Source organism: Sylvia atricapilla, chromosome 1 (assembly GCF_009819655.1).
Source record: "Sylvia atricapilla isolate bSylAtr1 chromosome 1, bSylAtr1.pri, whole genome shotgun sequence".
NCBI classification, from domain to species: Eukaryota; Metazoa; Chordata; class Aves; order Passeriformes; family Sylviidae; genus Sylvia; species Sylvia atricapilla.
Window position 1 is genome coordinate 13,678,007 of NC_089140.1, and position 26,755 is coordinate 13,704,761.

At 38.3% G+C, this 26,755-nt stretch overlaps 1 protein-coding gene across 6 annotated transcripts in view; it reads left to right on the top strand.

Annotated features, from left to right (window-relative positions):
- Positions 1 to 26,755, top strand: part of PARD3 (par-3 family cell polarity regulator) — a 525,862-nt gene that overhangs the window by 343,413 nt on the left and 155,694 nt on the right. For 2 of the 6 annotated variants that reach the window (XM_066315138.1, XM_066315101.1), the window contains exon 17: positions 24,259 to 24,448. The exons of the other annotated variants lie outside the window; for them this stretch is intronic. In XM_066315138.1, coding sequence (XP_066171235.1) covers positions 24,259 to 24,448 — 190 coding nt within the window. The remainder of the gene's footprint in view (positions 1 to 24,258; positions 24,449 to 26,755) is intronic. 6 annotated transcript variants of the gene reach the window in all.

A 26,755-nucleotide genomic window follows, 5' to 3' on the forward strand; every position in this document is an offset into this window, starting at 1 on the left:
AATCCAATAGGCCAGTGAGAGAAGTATAAGGATTTTTAGGGAGCTCTGTCATTAGTGTGTTGGGCATTGAAGTTTTTCTTGAAGAAGGGATAGTGCAGAGAGCTGTAGCTTTATAGGCTTCTTTGCCAGAACAGACACCTGCTGTGTATGTAATCCCTTGGTTTTCACTTCTCTAGGATAAGCAAAGTGTAAAGGAACGGGGTTAGCATTACAATCACATGTTTTTGTTTCAGGACATACAGCAGGAACACAAAGTTTGAATAGGAGCAGCAGTTTTGAACAGAGTATGTTGGCCTGAATAAAGTACAGTCATTATGGTACCTGGAACAGATTAGTCTCTATGAGAAATTCTGAGATTATGAACCAACAGAATGTAATTTTAATAGTCTGATCAGTTTTTGAAATACAGAATCTCATTTGATTAAGCCAGTTTGTGTGACAGCCCAGGTCAGAGTATTGGCATTAGGGAGAGTAATATAAGTATAGACAAGCAATGGGTTTCTTATAGAGAGAAGTAACAAAGTGGATGTACTTAAACATGGGCTTTTGCAGAGCTTTGATTTCCATTCTAAATGAAAATCACATGCTAGAATTTTTGTGCTTTGGAAAAGCATTTAATTTTTCCTAAATCATATCATATCATAATCCATCCAAACCTTTAAACTGAAGTTATTTTTGAATGTGGAACATCTTTTTTGATAATAAGTTAAATCCTTAAAATGGACATAACAGGAAATCCAATGGGGCTGTTCTACAGTACTTCCATGAGCTAGCATTTTTGCCTGTAAATACTTACCAAAGTTAATCCACATCTAATACACAAGAAACTCTTCCTTGATAGGATTAAGATTAAAGCGGAGCACATTTCCCATAAAATTTCAGACTTTAGATCTAGTTTTTGATATTTAGCAGCTGCTGTTTGATTTGAATGAATGCAGTCTTTGCCAGATGTGATGTATTAACTTTGCTAATATGAATAATGAGTTTCTGTATACAAGCAAATAAGATTCATTAGTATTTATCTAACATATGACAGATGTTATAAACTAAAATTCTTAGTCTAGGAAAAAATAGAAAAAGAAAGCCAGTATAAGATTTCTGGTTGTTTAGTTGGCTTAAGCCCATTTTATGACCATTTTATAACCAGGTAAGTAGACACTGTAGATCCTCAAAACCTACAGTGCAACACAACTGTTAGATTAGGAAAAAAAAAAAAGTTAAACGACCTTGTACTTCAGGAGAAAACAGGGTTGGAGTGTGCATGCCACTACTGGATCAGTAGACAGTATTTTCTCTGGGTTGCTCTAGTTATATTTTTCTAGTGTGTATATGTGTATATATATATATATATACACATAAGGGTGTGTTGTATGTGTACATGCATATGTGCATTCAAGAACTCTGTGAAAGTTTTCATGTACATGTATTCATATATATAACTTGGAAGTGCAGGTTACCCTTCAGGAGTGGGGATGCAGAACTTTATTGGTTGCTCTGTGAAAGGGAACAGGAGCACATTTTTGTACAGTCACAAAGTAATGTGCAGGCAAGTTTCAGTGACTGAATAACTGCTGAGAAGGCAGCAGGTCTAAGCTTGCAAAAGAATGAACTTCACTGGAGAGAATACTGCCAGATTTGTAGCAGCAGCAAGTCGCTTAGGAAACCTGTCCTAACTTGACTGAAAATTGCTTCCCTCGTTAGGTGGGAGGAAGGTATTTGCTGTTCAGTTTCTGTTTTCGCTCATCTTCCGCTGCTCACTCACCAGCTGAACCCTGATGAGGTCCTGCAAAGTGAAGAAGTCCCAAGCAGTAGTGTGTAAAACATGAACCCCCAGCCGATCCTGCTCTGCTCCCCACTGGTGTGGCCTCACCTTGAAATTGTGTGAAGTTCTGGGCACTGCAGGATAAGAAAGCTCTGAAGCTGTTAGAGAGTGTCCAAAGGAGAACAACAAGAATGGTCAAGGGTCTGGAGGGAAAGCCGTGTGAGGAGCAGCTGAGGTCACCTGGTCTGTTCAGCCTGGAGGAGACTGAGAGGAGATCTCAGTGTGGTCTTCCAGAATCCTCCTGAGGGGCAGAGGAGGGGCAGGCGCTGATCTCTTCTCTGTGGTGATCTGGGACAGGAGCCAACGCAATGGCCTGAAGTTGTGTCAGGGGAGGTTTAGGTTGAATATTAGGAATAGATTCTTTACCCAGAGGGGGTTGGCCACTGGAATAGGCTCCCCAGGGTGGTCACAGCACTGAGCCTGACAGAGTTCCAAAAGCATTTGGACAGTGTTCTGAGGCACAGGGGGTGACTCTTGGGTGTCCTGTACAGGGCCAGGAGTTCGACTTGATGATCTTTGAGGATCCCTTCCAACTCAATGTATTTTGTAATTCTGTGATAAAAGGATAAGAGGAGATGCTGTTACTAGTATGATAAGAAACTAATGGCACTCTAACTGCTGAAGCCTTTTTTAATGTTGTTTATAAAATTAAATTAGATTTTATGATCAGATCAGAACTTATGTAGAAGATGATGTTATGTGGAAGAGAAAAACAATTCCCCATTTATCTCATGGCTTTTTAAAATCTCTGTATGTATCAAAACACTGCTGTAAGTCTGCTCTAGTCAGGAAGGTTGTCTTTAAATTTACAATATATTGATGTTGTATTTAAAAAGTGAAAAACTTAACTCAAGTGTAGTTCAACATAAATTGATGCTAAATATGATTTTGAAGCCAAAAAAGTCACCAATATATTTTATCACCAGTTGAATTTTTATTACAAACTATGTATTTGAGCAGCTTCATTCATCCAACTGAAGTTATTTCAGATGACCTTTTCCTCAGCAGCCTCTGTCTGAACAGAATATTGTTCTGCTGTTAATTGTTTTGGACATAGTGTGTGAAAAATCTTAAGGGAGTTGAATTCTGTTGTTCAGCATTCACAGTACATAATTTTGCTTGCATGTTTACTGCTGGCCTGTCAAAATATATGACGGAATAAATTTCTCCTACAGATCAACTAATCATGAAAATAGTGTTGAGGTGTTTGATTGACATAGTAAAGCTGTTAATTTAGTGAGTATCAAGATCAAATGAAAGCTACTGCAATTAAGAAGTGACTGTGCTCTGCCGAAAATTTTTAATGCTGCATTTTAGACTTTTTATGCATTTTTATGCTGTCTCATGGACATATTAGGAATTTCTGTGATTTGTTAATTTAAATACCTAAGGTTCAACATAATTTCAGTGCAAATTTTACTTTTATAATAACTGTTTTTATATTGATTGGGAAGAGTTGCTGTACATATAATGTTTCTGTACTCTAGAGGGCTTTGGAGAACAAAGGATTGAGTCATCATGAGGTTTTGCTGGGGTTTTTCTGCTTTGTTTTTGTCTTTACAACTTTGGTTCAAAATATTATGGTTGCAGGCTAAAAATAGTTCTGCTCATTTCTCTGTGAATGGCTCCTTATTGACATGCTTAGAGGTTCCTTATCACTGTATGGTCCTGTTCCAAGGTTTGCATTATCAAGTTATGTTCAATAGATCATACATAGTAAGACCTTCTTTGGTACCATGGTGTGGCACAAATCTTAAATTCGTTGCTTTCATATCCATAGCCCTTGAAAATTAATAGTTCAGTTTTTATTGAAAGCCACCTTTTCCACATTTATTCTACTTTTTTTTTTTTTTTTTTTTAACTTTACATTCAATATAATATAATATTGACAGGTATCACACAGAGTCTAGGGGGCAAAAGGCTTCTTAAGTACCTAAAATTCCAGACACAGATATGGTGGCAAAGCAAGTGTGCTAGGGTGGGAAAAACTGTAGATAGCTTATAAAGTCCCTGAAGAAACTTAGCCATAGCCTAGTAATGGTAATTTTCTTCCTTGGGTGAGTTGAGCAATTTTCTCATGCCTTCAGTATTTCTGAGCCAGTGCTGAGGCTGCTGTTTCTCATTTTTTCATGAGCATGATGTGCTCACTCATGTACAGCTGCTATGGAGTAGTTTGTTCCAGGTTTTGGCCTCATGTTTCACCTGCACACTCAGGTGTCTGTAGCCTGATTTTATTTCCTTATTCAAGATGCAAGAAACAAGCAAGCATAAGCCTCACATTAAAACCAGGGCTGAACTGATAATGCAGCTCTTTGGTCTTGCTGAAGAGAAGTAGCGTAGAGGCCATTGAGCCAAGTCTTTGGGGGATGCTTGAGAGAGGCTCAGTCCAATTGACCCTTTGCCATATAGAAATGCACCTGACAGGCTGTGCAAGGAAACGGTTTTGTTCTCTGCCCTAGAAGGGCTTTGCCTGAAGTTTTGGTGGATTTTTTTGAAGATTAGAAAATTACTGAAGGAAGAGGGCAATTGATTCTAAATTCATGTTAACAGTAGGAAATAATAATTCAATAAGCATATCTGCTTTCTTGCGTAGCCATACATCCTACCTTGGCTTTAGCACTCTTTTGGCTTGCAGACTTTATTCCTACTACTATTTATTAAGGAATATGAAAGAGTTACAGAAACTATAAGGTAATATGCATCTGTCTCAGATTGTTTTATTCTGCAGGCCACTCGACAAAATGTGGATTTAAAACGTATGCTGGAGGGATTGCTGCTTTAAACCAAACAGGAAAATTAGGGTGGTAATTTTCCCATAATTTGGGAGACATCTTTTACATAGAGTGTTTTTCAATAGACACAATGCAAACCTTTCATTCCTCACAGCTGACATTGATCAGGCTGTTTCGTGAGGCCAGGAGATGTGTTTGAATAGTGGGATTCACAACAGCCAGCCTAGCTATGCACATTGATAGGGGGTGTTTAATATTTTTGTTGTTGTTGTTGTTTTTGTTTTAAATTGATTGAACTATTGTTCTTAGTCCTAAACAAAAGGATCTAATGCAAAGAGAAGGGTTGATGAACACATGAGGGTTCATGCTTTTAACCAAGTGGGAAAGATAGAGCTCCTGTTTTCTTCCTCAGCTGTTGCGGCTCTCTCAGCAGTCTGACTGCTTTCCCATGTGACATTTTTGCACTGCATTCTAGGTCAGTGGTGACACAACTAACATGCTTGTGCCCAAACTGATCACTCAGTCTGCTGTACTCCACATGGCTTTCACATCTATCTTTGCCATAGGCTGTGTTGCATTTCCTGAAGTCTTAAGAAACAGGGACAGCTCAGCAGGCGCATGTTAACTTCTCATACGTCTTCTCACTCATATGAGTGAGCTTTGCAAATAGACCAGTGATGTGGGAAAAGTTGGTATAAAAGCAGTGTCAGAAGCAGAGGTGACATGTTGCTAAGATTATGAAAATTTGGCCATATTAACTCTTCCAGAGAAGAACTGGCTGATGCTGGACATTAGTGTTCACCTGTCTGCTGTATGTTCACTTTCTCCTTCATGTGGGTGAAAAAAACCCCAGCATAGTCGGGCTCACAAGCATCTTTTTGCAGAGAATTTAGGGCAGACTTTTTGTTTAACTGATAAAGGTATGGCCAAAAGTAGTTATAACCACTTTGTTAGATTGAAAGAGGATCAGAAACAAGTGAACAGCATCTACTGTAAGGGATAGGGCTTGGTGAACAGCCTGTCCCTCCCATTCCTCCCTTTGGCAGGTCTCCTGTGCCTGAGCAATGCTCCTCAGGGCATGGCCACTTTCATTCCTGGGTGTTGTGCCCACGCTGCTGCCCCATGAGTGTCACTGCTCTGTGGGGACACTGCAAGTGGCCTCTGGTCCCAGCCTGTTGCCACCCCGAATTTGGCAGGAGGTGAAGTGTGAGGTCACCTGTGCTTGGATGACTTTTGGATGCATGGACAGGGTGTCACTGAGCAGCTCCCTGCTGGTGGCTGTGGCAGGCCTGCCACTGTAGTTCGGGCTGATTAAAACCTGGGATTTTCCCAGCCAGGCTAAAACCGGGTGTTGAGGACAACAAAGAGCCAGAGAGGTGGGCAAGAGGACAGAGGTGATGGGCAGAGGAAGACAGGAAAATTGGCACTCAGAGCTGTGTTTCGTGATAAGCCTGGCAGTAGCAGAGATATGTGCTGTTGCAGATCTCAGCTGTGTAGTTTTCTGTTTTTTTCCTTACACAGATAGTTTTAAATAAAATGAAATGAATAAGTAATTTGTGAATTTAATTTTCTTGCACTTAGTTTCTCCCTAAGACTGCAAAGCTCCATAGATGGTGATGGTATTTTAAAAATTCTGTAGGTTTGCAAGTAGGAAAATATTTCTGATAAAGCTCTCTTTTGGTTAATGAAATAGCAGCTTACATGTGAGTTAGTATTGATGGCAGATTCAGTAATGACATGTGATTCAATTACTTTACTAGAGAGAGACGCACTTAGACACAAATTTAAGATATTTCTGAATCTAGGCGTCAACTGGAGGTGATTGAAAATACACTATTTCTGCACATTTCTTCACATAATTACTGTGGAAAATATTGTGGCATTGTAGTAAAGAGCAGAGAGTTTTGAATGCTAATAGCTGTAGGGGGAAGAGAATTCTCAGAGAAATGCTATTCTATAATCCCACGCTAATCTCCCAACAGAAAGCAGAAGAGGAGGAGCTTGTCCTCACACCTGATGGCACCAGGGAATTCCTGACTTTTGAAGTTCCCCTGAATGACTCTGGGTCAGCCGGGCTTGGCGTGAGTGTCAAAGGTAACCGGTCAAAAGAAAACCATGCTGATTTAGGAATCTTCGTCAAGTCCATTATTAATGGTGGAGCAGCATCCAAGGTAAGAGGGAATATCTCTGTACTTTGCTCTTCCTCAGATTTCCATAATAAGTTATTTGGAAATAACCATAGATCGAAGAATGATATTTCTAGGGTTCTCCAATTATACCATCAGAGGTAACGTTTAGATTTTTACTCACATGTTTGCACATCCCAGGATTTAAACAGCCCTGACAGATTCGGGAAGGAACAAGCTGTCTCTGGTACAGTTCTATTAGTATGCTGTTTGAGCAAACAGGTTATGATAATAGCTTTCAGTGCAAATCTGTAATTGGAATAGACATTTCCTGTAATGACTGCAATGGAAGCTGTTATTGTAGCGTTCATTTGGCCATAAACCCTTAGGACTAAGTATAGCTGGTGGAATTTTTTTTTTTTTTAAATTCTCTCCAATAGACAAAACTTCCTTTGTGTGTGTTTTATGTAGCTATCTGTAATTTTTACTTTTCCAGGATGGCAGGCTTCGAGTGAACGATCAACTAATAGCAGTTAATGGAGAATCATTATTGGGCAAAACAAACCAAGATGCTATGGAAACCTTAAGGAGGTCCATGTCCACTGAAGGAAACAAACGAGGAATGATTCAGCTTATTGTGGCCAGGAGAATAAGCAAATGCAATGAGGTAATAATCTTTTGATATCGGGATTGATGATTTCACTTCTGAGGTATTTGTGTTTACAGGGGATGTCATGTTTCCTCTGAGACTTGAAAAATAATATCTGAGAAGCTAAAGAAAGAGAGAATTACAAAATGATCTGAATTTCAGTGTTAGACATGCTAACGTTATTACTGATCAATGAAGTTTTTCTTTGAGTATTTTTGTCAATGCAAAACAGGAAACACTGAATAAAACTCTATTGATTTTGTAATTGGATCTCACTGTTTGTGTGATTTTTGTTCAGCAGAGTTTGTTATAGAGGTCTATTAGATCTTTCATGTCTAGACTTTGTGTTAACTGACTTGTTTCTTTGTCACTTACAGTTTTTAAAATTGAGAATAGGGTTCTTATATTTCATTATTGTATTTATCTAAACAAAAATTTCATATGTAGATTCTGCAAAACTTTATACAAAAAATTCAGTCAATTTGGATTTCAACCATGTTGTGTCTTGGCCTTAATTGTGGGAGAAGTTGAACTGCTGAATTCAGGGTGAAATGGTGATTCTTCTGATGATTTGCAACTTTTGTCTTCTCTGGTCCAGTGTTAATGTGTTGATGTTTTAAAATACATTCGTGTTTTCTAATAGCTTATCTTCTGTTTAATGTAAGTAGTGCTATATACTAGGAATATCTGGATGTATACTGAGAAAAACAGTAGATGCTGTGGAGGACTGAATTAGGCTTCAGAACAAATTGGAGAAAGGACTGAGTTAAATAGGATATAGCTGAATGGCGTGTCAGAAAAGCCTGTCTTCTTTAGAAATCTAAAAGTGAATTCTTTCATTCTTGCTAATAATGTAAAGTCTTATCAGGAATGTTATCTTGATCATCAGTTTCAAAAATGATGTGCACAAATTGGTTTAGTATCTCTGTTCCTGCCTAGGGGAAAAAAAGAATGGTTTACCTTTTAATGCATAAATCTAATCTTCAGAAAAAAATCACTCCACAGTGTGTTATAAAATTGTGTCCTGAAAAAGACACTAAGCATTTTGAAAGTGTTAAGGTCCTCTTGATTAACTGCTTATACAAAGCTTTAGTACACATACATGTCTACATATGCGCACTGCTAGAAAGCCATTTGCTTAGTGTTGAAGGAATTCTGGCCTTCCTGTATGTGGTGCATGTTATCTATCCCTGATTCAAACTGTCCTTTGGAGGCTGTTCCTTATTTTACCCCATTCCAGATGCTACTACATGTTACTACTTAAAAAGGGGGAATATTTTAGACTATTTCTGTGTTTAAGGTTTGTTTTTTTTCTAAAAGGATGTAGAAGGTGATCCCTTTTCTCCTACTGAAAGTCTTCTCAATTGAATTAATCCAGGCAGTGTCTGGAAACATGAAGAAGATAATCCAGCAGTGATGAAACAAGACATTTCTCCTTGAATCCAACACAGTTTTTACCTCATTCAAGAACAGCTTGGTCCCCTATATCTGCTTGACATTTAGTACGATTTATTTTTGCAGAAATCACGTGCCAAAAGCAATGCAGCTGACTGCAGTATATGTGCTTCAAGATAAAAGAACTGATTGTGGAAACAGATTTAGATACACTGAAATGTACCTGCACAAGGGCAGGATAGACCTTGTTTTTCTGGGCCTCCTTTGCAGGTTTTTCTGCATTTTCCCAACTCCTTAAGAAGCTGGAAAGATGAGCTATAATGATTAGGAAAGCATTGATATGTCACTATTGCTGTAGTAATCATCTTTACAAAGTAACTTCTGTAAGTAATTTTTTTCCTAGGAATTATTGCTTTTATCACACTCATCCAAAGGAAATATGATATCAATACTGTTTGCATATTTTAATATGATGAAAGGATGACTTTCAAGGACATAAAGCTGTTTACCTGCTGAGCTGGCAGAATGCAAGAAGTCACTTTTCTGGAAGTCTTGAAATGCCCAGACTTCAATGAAATGATAAGCAAAGAGGGTTTTTTTCTTGGCATTTTGCAATTAAACCCTATATCCTCCTTCAAGAATGTGACTGATTTAAACTTCAGATATTATGGAGCTGATGTAATGCTGATAAGCTGTGATAATGTTATTTCTGAATGTTGCAGGAATACCATATATGAGTATGATATTCAGTCAGCTCAGTAGTGGCTCTGTGGCCTCAGGACTGGCTGGAGGCAGCACCACCTCAGTGGCTGGCCATGTCTTGCAGCCTTGACCATATTATGCTTAATTCAGCAACACAGATTGCTTAGACATGCTGGTATACAAATTGTCCCCTTGGAACATTCCAGTAACAGCCACCGAGAAAGGTTTTTACTATTAGAACACAAACAGAAATGACTATTGACTGGCAGCAAATTCAGGAGCTTGCAGATTAAAAGCAAAAGCACAAAAAGGGCAAACCCTTATCCTAGTAACTCCCACCTTTTATCACCATAGAAGTACAGAATCATTTAGATTGAAGATGACTGACTCCAGCCATTACCCAGCACTGCCAAGTCCACCCCTAAACCAAGTGTGTCACCAAGTGCCACATCTACACATGTTTTAAAGACCTGCAAGGATGGTGACTCAGCCACTTCCCTGGGCATCCTGTTCCAAAGCTTGACTATACTTTTCATGCAATATTTTACCTAATATCCAGTCTAAATCTTCCCTGGCACAACTGGAGACTGTTTCCTCTTGTCCTTTCACTTGTTACCTGGGAGAAGAGATCAATCCCACCTGTCTAAATCCTCCTTTTAGGCAGTTGTAGAGAGCAAAAAGGTCTCTCTTCAGCCTCCAGGCAAAATGCCCCCAGCTCCTCAGAAATGGGGGTTTACTGTTTAATTAAATATAAAAAGAAATATTCAACTTTTGAGAAGGATGTCGCGGTGTTTTCTATGCTCTTCTCCCTCTTTTTGTTCTTCAAAGGAGTCACCATAAAAACCAGCAGATAAAAATATCCTGTTCAACTGATTTCTTTCCTTTGTTGATTCAGCATTGTATGTGCCCACTTTGTAGATGAAAATGTAGCTTTATTTCTTGTTGGTCTGAGCTACAGTTAAGTGGTACTGGCTTGGTTGTATTCCCTTTTGTATGTCACCATGGGCAGTGTTCCCTCTGCTCTGTTCCAGAGTGTGGTCAGTCCTGTGAGGTCAGGTCTGGGCTGACGCCCTGCCACACCATGGAGCATCCATAAGGGTCTCAACAGGGAAATCTGTATGAGTGGTGATAGTGCCGATGTGAAAATAATTGTGCTAAGCATCTGGATGATAAAAGCAGTTGCTGTCTGGATGTTAAAAAAAAAAAAAAAAAAAATCCCACAACAAAATAACAGCAAATAGAACAAAAAAACCCCAAGCCTTTTTTTTCCCTGCCTTCTAGTCCAGTAATTGTTTTGCATTTGTAAAGTCAAACTGACTTCTTTTGAGCTGGACTATGCAGTCTGCCTCTTTCTTCAGTAAAACTGAGCTTGACTTGGATTTTTGAGGCAGTTAGTGGTATGAAACTGTTCTTTTGGTTTTAATGTCAATTTTCATAATCAGCTCTAGGAGTTGCTTAGGAGGGAGAATTAATTTTGCAGCATGGTTCTGCAGATTGTTGTTTCTGCATTTTCTGCATGTTTCAATTTAGACTAGGATTTTTTGTGTACATTTTGTGTTTTGTTTGCTTTCTAGAAGTGAATGACAGCTCAGCCTCTGCTGTCCTGGGTTGAGAGAGGCAGGAGCAGTTGCTTCTGATCTGCTGCAGAGGCACTGTCTTTGTCAGAGAGCTTTCTTTGGCGTCTTGGACATGAAACTGTTCCAAAGCTTTGTGAAGTGACCTCGGATACTCGGATACTTTCCCATGCCATCATTATTCTCAAACAGCTTCACAAGTTCTCATGTTGTAAACTAAACCTTCAGAACAATTATAGTAACAATATAAATGTACATAAACACCATAAGAGTATTATCTTGACTTCAGAGAGGCAGGGAGGAGATAGTTTATATCATCAGCCCTTCTTTAACTGTAGAGTCAAAAGACATGACAAACTTCCCAGAAGGTAAAAAGAGATTTTGTGCTGCTTTGGTTTTGCTGAAGATTTGCCTGTAGTGAGAATTTTCATTGACTCACCAGGAGATAGGGTGTAATCCATCCAGGTTTTTAAGTGAATTGTCTTGTAGTAAATATTGATATAAGCATGGAGTGTTAGTTATGAATGAACTCCAAGCCAAAGCTGTGCTTCTGATTTTTTCTCCTGTTTGTATTGTGTCTGTACAGAGTACAGCAGAGTTCTGCAAGCTGCACTACTACAAACCTTGCAAAACTGTGTTTAATGTCTCAGCCATTCCAGACAAAATTACACACTGAATATTTGATGGATGTTGTTAGATTAGTGTAGCAAAAACATTTAATTTGGGATTTATCTATATCTAAGGTTCCCTTGCCCCCTGCTTTCAAAAAAGTTAAACGTTCTGTTCTGTTCTGTTTTCAGCCTTGTGTGTTAGCTCTTCAGATTTCCTACATAAGAATGGAGAGACTCTTTAAGACACATTTCTAAGACACTGAGAAAGCAGTGGGAAAAATGGAGCGAATAACAATGATATTGACTTGACATTCAAATATGGCCAGTTTTTAACGCCTCGTTTTTCAGGAGAGGCAGCCATCAGCGTTTTAGATCTTTAACTCAGGGTTGCAGTTTTTTAAATTGCTCAGATTTAAGGAGGAACAGAAGAGCTCCTTGTGCCATGTTCTGTTAATTAGTGATGCAGTTATGATTAGCCTGTATGGGCAAACAGCTGGCGGCTGCATCGCCAGAACGTGCTCAGCACTCAGGCACGACTGCCAGGCACATCTCTGCAGCTGGCAGCTCCATGTGCTGATTCAAGAAAATAAAGGTAATTGCTGCTTTTGGACTCCTGTGCTTTTCAGTCCTGCAAGCTGGACAGCTTAGAGACACAGATTGCCTGTCTGCACTCTGCTCCTGTCACAGGCAGGCAGCACTTGTCTGCCATTAAGCGAGAGAGCATCACCATTTTCCTCAAAATGAGAAATTTCAGGGGGTTTTCTTGTCTAGACCTCCCTTTTTTTTTGACAGAATGAATATTTTGCCGAACCTGAAATGAAGGTTTGCAAATGCAGATCCCCAAATTTCTTCAGGCATGTCTGTTTATTGTTTCTTCTCCATTTGAGAATGAACAAACTGTGAAGATTCCAGACTGTATAAGGATCTCATAATTCATGAAATAAATTGACTGATAGATCAGTGAGAGACTTTGCAAATGAATGATTTCATTACAAAAGAAACAAGCAAGCATCTTTTCCAGTATGTGTGCAAGTATAAAATATTCAGCATCATTTTCCCCTGCATTCATTACCTAGTTACCTACATGGAAATTTATGTGACAGGTTTGTTTTTTTCTTTCTCACTAGATTAGTCTTGTGATGACCTTTTGGAATTTAACTGTCAAAAAGTCTTTAGCATCTTCTCCACACACAGTGATTTCCCTGTTCATTCCCATCTCCAACTCATTGATAAAGCTGTTTATCAACTTAAGCTGTTCCCAGCTCTGATTCCTAGGGGAATCTACAACTTTTCTCCATCCTGAAAATCAGTCTTTGTGTCCAATTCTTTAGCCAGTTTTCAACCAAGAAAATGAAAATTTATTCCAGTCCTATAAAAAATTAGTTTCTTTAATGCTTTTGATATTGATGCCTTGATGTAGATTAGTAGTATTTAAAAGTATCCATGTTGGAAAAGGAAGCTGTAGTATTTTGGACATCTTAGCCACAGTAAACAGATAAGAAGGAAAAAGGAAAGCCTGGAGAATAATTCTGCGTGACAGAAAGAGCTTCAGCATTCTGGATGCAGTGTCATATATAGCAAACTTGTATACTGGCTTCTTTAACACCCATAATGCTTGCATGCCTATATTTGGATAATTTATTTTCTTAAGGAAAAAGGGAGTCTGATTCTTGTTTCAATTATTTAAAAAAAAGTTTGTTTATGCTTTGAATATTTTGGCACTCTTCTTGTGCATCAACTTTTTTCATATTTACATATATAACTTCAGAGAGGATGGATGGTGGTGTTTAAGTAAAAGGGACCGCATTATTTGTCCTTTTATCGTCTAGATAAGCAACAGCTGGGCTGGCTAGTAGAGACAGTGCTTTAGCAAACAGATGTTTTTTATCTGAATGACAAAGGGTCAGGGTAGAGACCTTTTTTATTTTACAGAAACATTTAATCTTGCTTCTCTTTTTAATTTAAAGGAATGGAGTGAAAAGGAGCTACAGGCAATCTGTAGCATGGGAGGTTTTATTGCATTTTTACGAATATGATCATTTAGTATAAATCGGTGCTAGGATCCAGAGGGGGAACTCTCTCTTTTCAGTCTAGAGAGAAGAAAGATCGGGGGATCTTACTAGTCACTGTCTATAAATACCTGATGAGAGTGATAAAGAAGAAATAAAGAATACTGATCCAGACTCTTCTCGGGGCTGCCCAGTGCCAGGACAAGAAGCAACAGGCACAAACCAAAATTCAAGAAATTTCTTTACACATAAGAAAAAAAAGTCCTTCTTAGAGATTAACACTGGCACAGCTTGCCCTGAGAGGCTGAGGAGTCTCTGATCTTGGAGATATTCAAAACCCAACTGGGCAGGGCACTGTTCAACCTGCTCTTGCAGACCTTGCTGTGGGCAAGAGGTTGGATTAGATAATCTCCAATGGTTTCATCCACCCTCAGTTAGTCTGTGACTGAACTGGCACACCAAGGGGTGCCTCCAGCAGCTGTTGTTAGGGGGCCACTCGACACACTGGATTTCTTTTCTTGCCAGGCCTTTAATGGAGCTAGGAATTTGTACAACTTTGTTTATATTACCCACTCTTTATCAGTTAATCAAATCAAATTATATCAGAAAGCGCTGAGAGTGGCTAGGAGAAAGAACTAGAATGTGTAATTCCAGCTCTTTATTAGAAATGCACCATGAAGAACAAGTCTATTTGAACTACAGTCTTGCTTTGGATTGTGGGACTGTTTGTCTTGCCCACATCACAGTTTCCATATTCTATGATTTTTTTTTTTTGCACAAACTTTCTGTTAACAGTGTAAGGAAAAGGCATTTTGGGGTTTTTTGTCCCAGCCAGTTGTCTAATTTTTGGTATTTTATAGAAGGCATTGTATCTTCTGTAAAATATTTGTGTGGCTGTCTGTCAATGCCTTTGTTTAAACCCATCTTTTGAGATGCTAATTAGAAATGGGAAAAGTTTTACTCATGGAAATTATAAAATGTGTGATTCACTTTACACAACAGGGCCATATAAATGCAAACCTCCTGCTATTTCTTTTATTTACTGTATTTACTTGCTTTACTGTATTACCAGGAGAGAATTTCTATCTATTTCTCTGCTTCTGAACCATCTTCTTGTCAGTGTCTTTCTGAAAATCTCTTGAGATCTTTCTACAAATGAGTCTTAAAGTTGATGGCTTGTCACACGAAGAAGGACTGCGTGATATGGCTCACTAAAAGCTGGACATTTGTTACATAAAGTCATCAATATAGCACTGGGAGAATAAATCCCGAAGCACTTTGATATTTTCACACCTTATTTAAAAGCAGTGAAATAAAGGGTAGTTCATAATTTAGTACCTTTATCATGCAAGTTTAAGCTCTCAAGCAGTCTAATGTTGCTATGCTCTTTTTTTGGAAAAGTGTTTCAGAAGTTAACATTTCAAATGTGCCTTAGATTCCTTTATAACAGAGTCTACAAATATTGTTTAATTTACTTTTCAGTAAAGCTGTCAGTTGTAATCTGCAATTTAAAAAACCTAATAAAACAAATCCTCATTTCACAATTTAAACCTTATTGAGGCTAATTCACTTGCACTGCAAGTTTATTATTCTCCTGCAGCTTGACGTGCCTCCAATTGTAATTGTGTTGACCCTCCGATGCAGTAAATCTCCCCGGTGCTTATCAAACTGGGAGAGATAAGTCTACAATTTGGAACTTCATTAAATATCTCATTTATATTAAACAGATGATGGCTTTGAACAGAAATAATAATTTTTACAGAGTCTGTGACCTCCTCATCAGGGTCTCCTTGACCGTGGTGCGGCGTTTGGCAACCTCCGCCCCCGGGCGTGGCGCCAGCGCCTGCCTGTCAGGAGCTGTCCCTCCATCAGGCTTCACTTCAAAGCCTCTGCTGGGGAGAATGGGGCTTTGGAGCCCTTGAAGCAGATTTTTTAAACTCCTTCATAGCGTACATTTCTTAGTTGTCTGGGGAGTTCGGGTGGAGGGATTAATAATGGGCAGCTGTTTCAAAAAGGAAAAACAACCAACAAACATGTTGCTAGTTATTGTAATTCCTGAAACTATGAACTCCTCCTCTCCTGCTTGTTTGGAGATCAGTCAGTACTTCGAATAAGCATTTCCAGAGGCTTCAAATAGTTTGCAGCATGCTCAGTATCTTTCAGCATCTGGTTCCCACTGTATTTCGATATGTATGAAATAAATGCTGTGGGATTTGTGTGAGGACACTTTTTAAGATTTAACTATATGCTTCAGTATGAGGAGGCATGTTGGTGAGAAATAGCTAGTGCTTTGATATCTGAGTTCATACTAACTTTTCTACAAAATGCATCTATTTTTTGATAGTTGTTTACTTTTTAATAGAGCAGAATTCAGCTTACAGTGTTCAGGTGAATTGGTTTAATGGTCTTGGCTAAGCGCCTTGGTAGCATTACTAAGAGGACAGCAGGGTGCTGGAGCCCAGGTGAACCAAGAGCTTTAGGGGCAGCAGGAAGACTGGATGGTGTGAGGATTGGGCCATGGTGTGGGGAGTCTCTTATCTCTGCAGGGAGCAACTGGGCCCTGCTACACTGGGCGTCCACAGTGACCTGTGGGTGGACAGGTACTCATCCTTCTCATTCCCAGGGAATTAATGTCTGCTGTGCTAACAGTAGAGCTGTGGCTGATGGGGTTGCTAAATCCAGGTAGATGATACCAAATTATTTTCTTTGCCTCTCATGGGTGCTGCGTTCCCCTGATCTCTGATTCTCTGGGTCTCACCAAGGAGAACTTGACTTTTTCGTGTCCTGTTGAAAAATATGAGAGGCAACTGTAGAATAAAATGAGGGATGACCAGTTTCTGCAGGCAAAGGCTGGGCTGGGAAGACATTCAGAGCAGTCTTCTGAAGGAGAGCAGCTGGGGTGGGCAGAGGTCTGTATATGCAGCCTTTCTGCCCCCCTGTGCACGTGGCCAAGCAGCCTGTGTCCATCACTTCCACCACATACTTCTGTCCTGTGATGCCCTGGAGAGTCTGGCTGCAGTTGTGGTGGGAAGAGACCTGGGAGCTCCAGGGGTTTGAGGGCTGGGGTGGTTTTGGAGCTGGAGCTGGAATGCTCCAGGTCTTTCCAGTTCTGTTTTTTGTGTCTCTGCCTGGATATGGCAGCAAGAGATTAAGATTTGTTCAGCTTCCAGGCTGAACAAAGCATATAAGACCTCTTTACTCTGCAGTCAGGAAAGACAGAGCAAAAAACTCAAATTAAAAATAAAATTACAGTGAAGATTGACAACTTTTGTGTTTTTTTCTTTTATTCCTAACTACAAAACTTTGGAGTGTGATGATTTCATTTCAAAGCAAGTTGCACCACTGTGACAGCAGCAGCCCAATTCCAAATTCCTGTTCCATACTCCTGACAAGGGCCTTGTTATTTTCAGCTGTTAGTTGTGCAGAAGATGGCGCAGCTGTCTGCTGATGATATTAAAAACAGCCCAACTGTCTGTTTAAGAAATTATCCAACAAAGAGACACCAAAATGCAATGGGTTTTTTTCACCAATTTTATGCTGAAGGATTTGAAATTTGACAGGGCACCATGGGGGGTGCAGTGTAAAGGGGTTAGAAAGTTGGTCATTAGGCAAAGCTGTCATTGCAAATTATGTCTGTCCAGGATGAGAAGTTCTAGCTCATTTGGTGCTCAGACAGGTCTCGGCCTTAGGCAATTTGCTACAGTTCCCCCATGTGGTTAAGGGGACCCTGGGCACTAATTTTCTCCTCTCTTTGCAGTTGGAATCACCTGGGAGCCCCTCCGGGCCAGAGCTGCCCATAGACACTCTGCTGGATGACCGGGAGAGGAGGATTTCCCACTCCCTCTACGGCGGGATCGAGGGTCTCAGCGAGTCGCCCACAAAGAACGTGGCCTTGGGCAGGATAGTGGGTGAGGCAAAGCAGCTCTGCTAAGCAGGGCGTGTTTTTATTTCTCTCTGTGATTCATTGAAGGATGATTAATGTGTTATGTGGGAATTGGGAACATGGAGGTTGCACCGACCAACTTAAAACGTGCCTTAAAATTCTTCTGTGCAAGCCTTCTGGATAGTTAATGTGAGGAAGAAAGTGGGATTCTGAAGTGGATTTTGTATCCTGTGACAGGTCATAGAATGAATAATAGTAGCATTTAACATGGTCTTCCAGTGTCTGGTTTGGGACAATAAATTATTGGTCAGTCTAGGCTCCATGTTGCATGAAAGTCAGCGGCTCGTGGGAATTCATAACATTTTTTCAGCATTCCTTCTCTGTTTCAGTCCTACTAAAATACAAAAATAAATAAGGCAAAGTTGCATCTATTAATGCTTATTAGGGGACTTATTAATTTATTTGAATTTTTGCTTTGTAGGACACCAATTTTAAAACATCATAACTAATTTTAAGCATCCCTTGTGTAGATTCTGTGCCCTACCATCTGCATGGTCCCAGTGGATAATGAGGTTATTAGCACTTGCTTTGCAGCAGTTCAGCTTCTGATGTACAGAGCTAGGTAATAAAGACTTGCCTTGCCACAGGAGTGGTTGGATTTACTGACTAGGATGGGATTAGTTTGAAAGGATTTTCAAGTTTAAACACAAAAAGCAGCTTGATGAAAATAATACCTGACAGAAGACGTGACGATTGCTTGCTTGAGTTGCAAGTTTTTTAAAAAAGACATGGCTATTAAATCTAGGAATTTTCTTTAGTGTATTAGATACACAGAATATATTAGAGTATGCTGCTATAAACTTGATATGAAGCAAGGCTTAACTTAGTTTTCAAGTGCTTTAGATTAGCTTTCAGCCTTAGAAAATTAGTCTAGCACTTGGACTTTTCCAGTCAACAGTGTGTGTATATTTCTCACCCTATATTTTTTTATTTAGGTTGTTTGTTTGGGGTTTTTTTAATGTTTTTCATTTTAAATAATTTTTGTGTTTTGGTATTTGCATTTTCTTTGTGGTAGCAAAATAGGACTGTTGTTAAATTCTCTGAAAATCCACACGTTCCCTATTTAGGGTATTTCTTCCAGTTAGTCTTTTGTCCTTTTTTGTGCATTTGAGCAATAGTAATTAGAAACATATCATATTGTGTTCTCTTGCACTTCATTTTGTGCAGCTTGGAAGAAAAAATGTGCACATGAAAATCAAGGCAGTGTGAAACCTTGTCACCCAAAGTCATATGCTTTTAAAGAGAAAAAATTAGAAAAAATTCTATTTGTTTGCCAACAAATTTAGGGAGTGATAAAATAATTTGAAGTCTTTAGCACTACTCTCCCATAGAAAGAATGCCACCACTACTCTCTGGTGGCATCAAGGCTTTAGATAAAACATTTACAAAGCACTGCCTTCTGCTTTTTCCATCAGTGCTGCAGAGGATTTGCTCACAGAGCTCATATAAGCTTAACAAATTATCACTTAAACACATTGTCCATTGATGGGAGAAGGAACCCTGAGAGAGTCTGGGTGCACGTGTCAGCAATGCAGTTTACTTGGACATCAGAGGAGCACAGACTTGCCTTGCCAAATTGAACTGGTAGTTCATCTGTCTGGTATTATCCTTTTAGCAGTAGCCAGTAATTGATCTTTAAACTAAAAAAAACAAACAAACAAAAAAAAAAAACACCAAAAACCAAAAACAACTCCCCCCCCCCAAAAAAACCACCAAAAAACAAAAAACAAAACAAACAAAAAAAAACCCCACAACCAAACCCATCCTTCATTTTCTAAGTTTCTTACAACCTGAAGTTAATATTTTCATTTCCTGTGAATCATTGTTTTTCTGAATTGTTTTCAGGAACTGTGTAGAAAACTGGTTGGCTCTGACTTTAATCCATTGACTCTTTAGTGGAAACACATTAGTGGAAAATCAAATTGTCCCTTTACCTCACAGTAAATGTGATCCAATGGCACATAACTAAAAACTGGTCTTTCCGTTGGATTGGGCTGTTCCCTTCTGCAATCGTAGCAGCTTCACAGACCTGTGATGTTTAAACCCAGTTTTTGGGGAATGGTCAGTTTTCTATTAGAGTATTTTTTCTGAATTAAGTACCACTAAATTAAAAGTGCAGTGTTCATCATCTTTCACATGCAGGTTTTCTTGCAGTGCCATACAACAGAGAAGTATTGCCTGTTGGGAGAGATAGGTACAGTTGCTTGTTGCAGAATGGCTAACATTTTTAAGACTCAGTCACTTTTTATGCAGCAGAATCCCTGTCTTTTTTGGCATTGGTAATGAGAAAACAAACAGGGCTTTTTTTTTTTATTTTCCGGAGAATGTTTGTGTGATGTTACATGACTCTTCCTCTCTTGAAAATTGGCCTAAAAGTGAGGATTAATCCTAAGAACAATCTGGCTGAAGAACACTGGAGGTCTGTACCTTCCCACACCAGTCTGCCCATGAAGACAAGCCCAAAGGAGTGCTTTTTGTGGTGCTGCTTCCATTGAGTGCTCTCCTCATATCAAAAAGCCCTCTGATGAGCTCTCTGAATCATCTGATGCCTTTTGATTTACCCCTCAATGGATTTAACTGTGTAAACTTTTAGTACTTAGTATTTTTTAAGTGAGGAGATGACAGTTCGTTTTCACAGATGAAGGAGTAGATCTTCCTGCTGCTTTTGCTCTTGAATGGATTTGAGTTTTCTTCTTTCCTAAGTTAGTCTATTCAAAAGTAACAATCTCAAAATCTGGAAAATGCCTCTTTGTTTTAGTCATTGCTTAAAGTCGGAACAAAGATTTTAAGAGTGTTTTGTTCTTTTAAATGCCATTAATGCAATTTCAGGGAAGGTATTTAAGACAATTTCCTTACTCTTTCGTAACTGACAAGCAAGAATTGGCTGTCAGAGCCTTGCTGTGAGAGTGGGAATAAAATACCAATTTAAGGATGTGATTTAAATTATGTAAAATAATGTTTGCTTACTGCAATAAGGCTACGTGAATCTTTTCATGTTTCTGATGATTCTCATGTTGATCTACTTTTCTAAGGGATTATTGCTATTATAGATTTTCTTATGCTTTTTCATTTGATAATATTTCACTGAAAATTTCTGATGGAGAAAAGATACAGCTTTCTGTATTCAGGGAATACTTTTGGTTTGGAGGAGATGGAATATTTTATTTATACAATTTGGGTCTTTTAAGAATTAGATGGCTGTAATAAACCCGTATATTTATTTATTTTAATAATTCCAGCTGCATGCTATTCAGAATAACAACCCTGTTGTAGTGGTTTGCTTGACTCTGTAATTAAAAATTCAAGTCTTCTTCTGACATACCATTCTTGTATATCATGCGCACTGTGCTCCTGGGTTTTGCAATGCACAAATACATAGCTGCTATCTGTATAAATTATTCCTATTCAACAAACAACTTAGTACAAAGTCCTCTTTCATCTCCTCCTTCTTAGTTGCTGATATTTGTTTTATGAATGTGGTGGGTTTTGTTGCTAACAGTGACTAAATAGAAGTTATTTATCCGAGGATGTACAGAACAACAATCGCTTGCACTGAATCTGCTTTTCATCCTGAAGGATCCCCCAGAACTTTGTAAAATTTAATGGTTCCTACACAACAGGAAATACTCTGTTCTCCACATAAATAATTGCTGTCATAAGGGTAGAATCGGGAGGAAGCACTACTGACAAAAAATTAACTAGAGTTGTAGAGTGTATGTCTCAGTGAAATGAAAATAACCCTTTACAATCAGAATGTAGTTCCTTGGCCAGGAATCTCATCAAAATGTGGTGCTCTTCTACAAAAATTGGCAGATCTGAGCACTTTCTTGAAATCCAAGGCCTGCATAGAGTGGAGAAAATTTTATTGTTGGTCATTCTCCAGGCATTTGTTGTGCTATTGGTCTGAATCCCACAGTATCAACATGCTCATGAGTCATTCATAAGGTATACTGGGTTTTGAACATACGGTGAGAGTGTTTAACAGATTTTGTAGACGATCCTTTAAAGAGAAAGCAATAGCAAAAGCACAAGGATTAAGCCAGAAAGAGTTCCATGACAATGCAGTGTCAGTATGGGAACCAAGTTATCCCAGCAAACATATGAACCAAACTTCAGGCAATTTCAAGATTTGAAAGGACTTGGAGCAGTTTAGTTCTTCATGAATAAACCTGTTATGCATGCTCTGTACTGTGTGTACTCAGGGTTGTGGGTTGTTGGTGGTGGTTTTTTTTTTGGTGTTTTTTTTTGTTGTTGTTGTTGGTTTTTTTTTTTTTTTTTTTTTTCTTTTTTTTTTGAGTGCTTAATGTTGGTGGTTTAATTCAGGTACAGGCTATTTTCTGATGTATTAAAGGTATATAATAGGTTTGAAGGTGTATAATATTTTTTGAAATATGTTGCTTGGCATATTTTTCCTTGCAGGATGAAAATCCTCACAGATCTGGAGACCAGCCATTTGGTGCTGGAGCTCCAAGGCTTCTTTTTCTGCACAGGCAGATGGGATCCCTTCTTACCCAATAGTTTGGTGTGGTCCTCAGGCTGCTCTTCTCTAGATTGGTAACTTGTCCAAGAAATTTGAGCATCATTGTCCTGAGATGAGAAACATTTGAAAGAGTATGTTTTACCTTGCTTAGTACAGTGTCCAAAATACTTTATGTTATTACAGGTTACCTCACTGAAGTTGAATTAATATGTGCAAAACTGGACTTGAGGTGTAGTCAAAGTCTACATTTCATAGAGTCTAAATAGCACTTTTCTAGCCTGAGGGAAAATTATTTTCTTGAAGAGGTTTGTAGACAGGTTGAGCAATGCCTTAGATTTGTAGATCAGTCAAATATACTGAAGATTACTGGGTTTGAAGTTTCTTTGATGTTTCCTTGTAAGGTTTCTCACAACACTTGTGGAATTAATTCTCCAGGGTTTTTTTCTGTCCACTTCAGCTGAGTTCTCTACAAAGGATGTATTGAGTCCAAGTGCTGAGGTTTGTCCAACCATCTGCTGGAGCTGAAGCCTTTCACCTCTTTTTAGCTTCATCTGCAATGAAAAGCATAGATGTCAAATGGGTTTTCTTCTAAATTCCAAAGCAACTATTAAAATGTCAGTCTTCACCCTTGTCAGATATAAAGAGGGGTAGTGAAAAGTTATAAGTGTTACTGTAGCCTCTCAAATGGGAAGTTCAATCTGCTGAATGCCATAAGGTTATACCTTTTCACAATCAGTTCTTTGGAGACGTTATTAACTACAGAGTTAACAGTCTTGTAGGCATTATGTTTGGAAAGAAGTACATTACCAGGCTAAACATTAACCTATCCATCAAAGGAGCATTTGCTGGGCAGAATCAGCTGTTATGCAAACTGCATACATTCATTTCAGTTTGACAATGATGAGGTGTTCACCATGCAGTACCTTTTTCTTCTAGCCTCTTTTTCAGTCTTCTTTAATGATTCCTTTTGAAGCCAGTTTTCCCCTCTTTGGAAAGATTACTGTATTTGTTATCTAGTGCAGTGAGGATTTTAGCTACCTCTTTACACATAGGGTTTTGTTTGTTTGTTTATTAATAGTTGTGGACAAAGGTAGTGATGGTAACTGAAACCTTTACAGAAAAGAGGAAAACTTTATTTTCCCCTAATAATTCACATTTTTTCCATATCTATAATGCAAGTAAAGTGTGGAAATAATTGATGTGTCCATAGAAATAGTTTAGGTTATGAAAATAGAAGTTTTGTGATACATTACTCTGTTGCCTTATAGCTTTAGAATAATTTTCAGTTTGTTTTCAGATTAATGGTTGATTAAGCTAGTGTGTTTCTTCTCATGAGATGTGACAATTTTACTAATTGTTTTCTTAAGACCATATGATCTTTTAACTTGGACTCTCACAAGTTTACCTGATGAAGTCTGATACTGAACAGATTAGTGTTGAGTCTTCTTACAGACCCTGTCATGTATGTGATGGTTCTTCTTTAAGTGTTTTAACAAAAGTGTTAAAACTTACTTGAATTTGTTGATAATAGAATTTGGTAAAATTTTTTCTCCGAATTTTGCATGTGTCCACTTCCCAGCATCACCTGGAACAATTTCTCATTTCATGAGGGCCAGACTGATCAGGAAAAGTAATGGTTTCTGTTAGTCCTTGTGGAACACATTCTTTATTTCTACCAAACTAGGTGATACAAGGGGAAATAGTCTTCTGGGAGAGGTGCTTTTGAGGAGTTCCTCATCTAAGACATGAGACTATGGGCACAGACAGAAACATGGGAGATTCCCTCTGAACATTAGGGAACACTTTTTCAGTGTGAGGGTGACCATGCTCTGGCACAGAGTGCTCAGGGAGGTGGTGCAGAAGCAATACTCAGAAGAAATTTGTTTTGCGTCCTGGGCACGTGGCTATAGGTGTCTCTGCTTGGGTGGAAAGGGTTGGTCCAGGAGAGAGGTCTCTTCCAAACCTCAACCATTCTGTGATCCTGTGGTCTTGCAGTAGGCCACAGAAACAACTGGTGTGCATCACTTTTCAGACCTCTGCACAGGAAGATGGTACAAAGTGAGACATAATCAATTTTATTATCTGCATTGTGTTACTCTTATCAGTGGCACTGCAGTTTGACATAACCTTTTATCATCTGTGATGGAATATTTTTCAAGGCACTCTATGCATGCTGCTGTTATTTAGTTTTGGATTTTTTCTCCCTTTTTTCCAGGTAAATATCAGCTGTCTCCAACAGTGAACATGCCCCAGGATGACACTGTCATTATTGAAGATGACAGGTTGTCAGTCCTTCCTCCTCATCTCTCTGACCAGTCATCATCCAGTTCCCATGATGATGTTGGGTTTGGCACTGTTGATGCTGGTGGATGGGCTAAAGCTGCAATTAATGAGTCAACAGACTGGTAAGAACGTGGTTTAGTGAAAGGAAAAAAGAGAGAGCTGTAGTTTCATCTCTTCCTTTAGTTACATTTTTGGTTACTGCTAATATTAATTCTTTTTTGTCACATTTGGATTTCACTATTTTCAAACTGGTAATTGTCCCTGTTTCTGGGAGGAAGTCTGTACAAACATTTCTGGTTGCAGTTTTGTGCTTTGTGGAAATGTTACTTAAACAGGACATAACTGTGTTATTTTGATGATCTAATTTTAATTTAATCGCTAACTGACCTAGCCTTTGTAAAAAAATAACTTAGCGAAATTTTAACACTTGAGTTTATGAAATATGAAAGACTGAATGGAAATTGTAATTTATAAACCTCACTGTAAATATTTCAAAGTTTATAAAACAAAGGGTTTTTTTTTTTTATATTCCATTGTAAATCTAGGAGCATCTGAATTCTTCTGTATACTTCTCTGCTTTTCCTAATAATGTACTAATCTTTTAAATCTACTTAGAGGTCAAAGCTTTTTGTTTTGTCTCTGTGTTAATGCTTGTACAAAAAGGGCTAGTTAAGATTTCTTCATTATGTGTGAAGAACTACTGTTCCTGTTGTTAGATGATTTCTAAGGACCATGTTCTGTAATAGCTCTACATTTAAATATACAGAAAGTAACAGTTCCACATTTAGAACTATGGAAAGTAACTTTATATCTTTTATCCATAGTAAAAATAACTTTTGTTAGTCTTAGGTTGACTCTCCAATTACTTTAACACATTTTAACATAAGAGCCCTAGTGAGAAATGCATTGAGCTCCATTATTGATTTGCTTAAGTTCCTGGCAAAGAAATACTGTTTATTGCTTAGTTAGTACAATTCATTCAGATCTAAGAATTAATTTACAAGTCCTGTAATTATCTATAGTAATAGCAAAATAAAAGCCCACCTCTGTACTCTGCTACTTCTTGAAGCTAGATAATTACCACAAATGGTGTGAAGTACATGAATTTTCTTATTTTTCTTGTCTCTTGAGCCTGTTATGAATGTGTCAGCAATATCTTAATAAAACAGCAATAGCACCTGCTGGCTGATATGCACCTGTCAGCCTCTTCTCTGCTTCAAACTAGTTTATTTCATCTTATATCCAGAAATTGAGTTCTGTATTTTAAGCTCTGTTTTAATGATTGTATGAAAATGTAATTTTTTCATTCTAATTTACTTTTTTTGATGTTGCAGTTCTTCTTATGGACAAGTCATACCTGTAATCTGGGTCCATGAAAAGTCCATTTGTCTTTTGTAAAAGCTTTCAGAGCTGAGAATCTGAGACATTTAAATAGAATAGTACTCAAGCCTGCACATAATAGCTTATTTCTGAGGGAGTATTTCTAGCTGAATGTGAGCAAAATCCAATGAAATAAAGTTAAAGCCCATTTGAAAACTGCAGATGCTTTTACACTGACTTCTGCAGTGTGTCTTGCTATTCATACACTTCTTGGTAAATGAAGTAAGAGTAAAGAAAACAAGAATTAGATATTGTACAATTGATCACACTCCCAAAAAATTTAAAGTGTGTGTATGAGAAACTGTAAAGGTCTTCAGATACAATGGCACTTAAAATAGTTAGATCAGTGTCATGCTTTAGTATCTAATGTGTTTTATTTGTAAAAAAAAGTAAATAGCAATGGAATTAGATTGTTGCTATAATTTCCTGTTGCTAATGGATGAAAGAAGACTTGTAAAACGAAGGTGCATTGTATGATTTTGCTGGAAGGCAAAAAGGGTAAAACTAAGAATATGGATGAAGGGTTATCCAAACAAGAAGGGCAGCTGTTCTGAATCACAGAAGAAAATGTAAGCTTTTTCAGCCTCACAATATCTCCCTAATCCGTGATGAAAATGTTATGAAAACAAAGGGGCAATAAGACAGGATTAATAAATGGAATTTTAATAACATTGAGGGTCAGAAGACGGTTACATTCTTTTAAGGATCAGCTGTCATTCCAGAAATCTTATTTGTTAAGTATTCTAGAATATAGTAAATTGCATTTGGCATTGCTTAATGACTTACACTTAATTCACCTCTGTCTTTTATTGATGTAGTTGAAAAATATTAAAATGAGGCATTTTTAGGGGCATTAGTTCCTCCTCTGTGCTCATTGGCTTTTGCAGTTGTGGCTCTTCATGGGGACATTTGAATACTTTTAGACAATGTACGTATATTCAGGCTCCTGTGATCCACTCCTTCCTTAATTACTAAAAGACACTCATGGCTCATTAATAATAGAAGTCCGACACAACATGAAAGTTCAGAACTCTACATAAGGCTCAAAT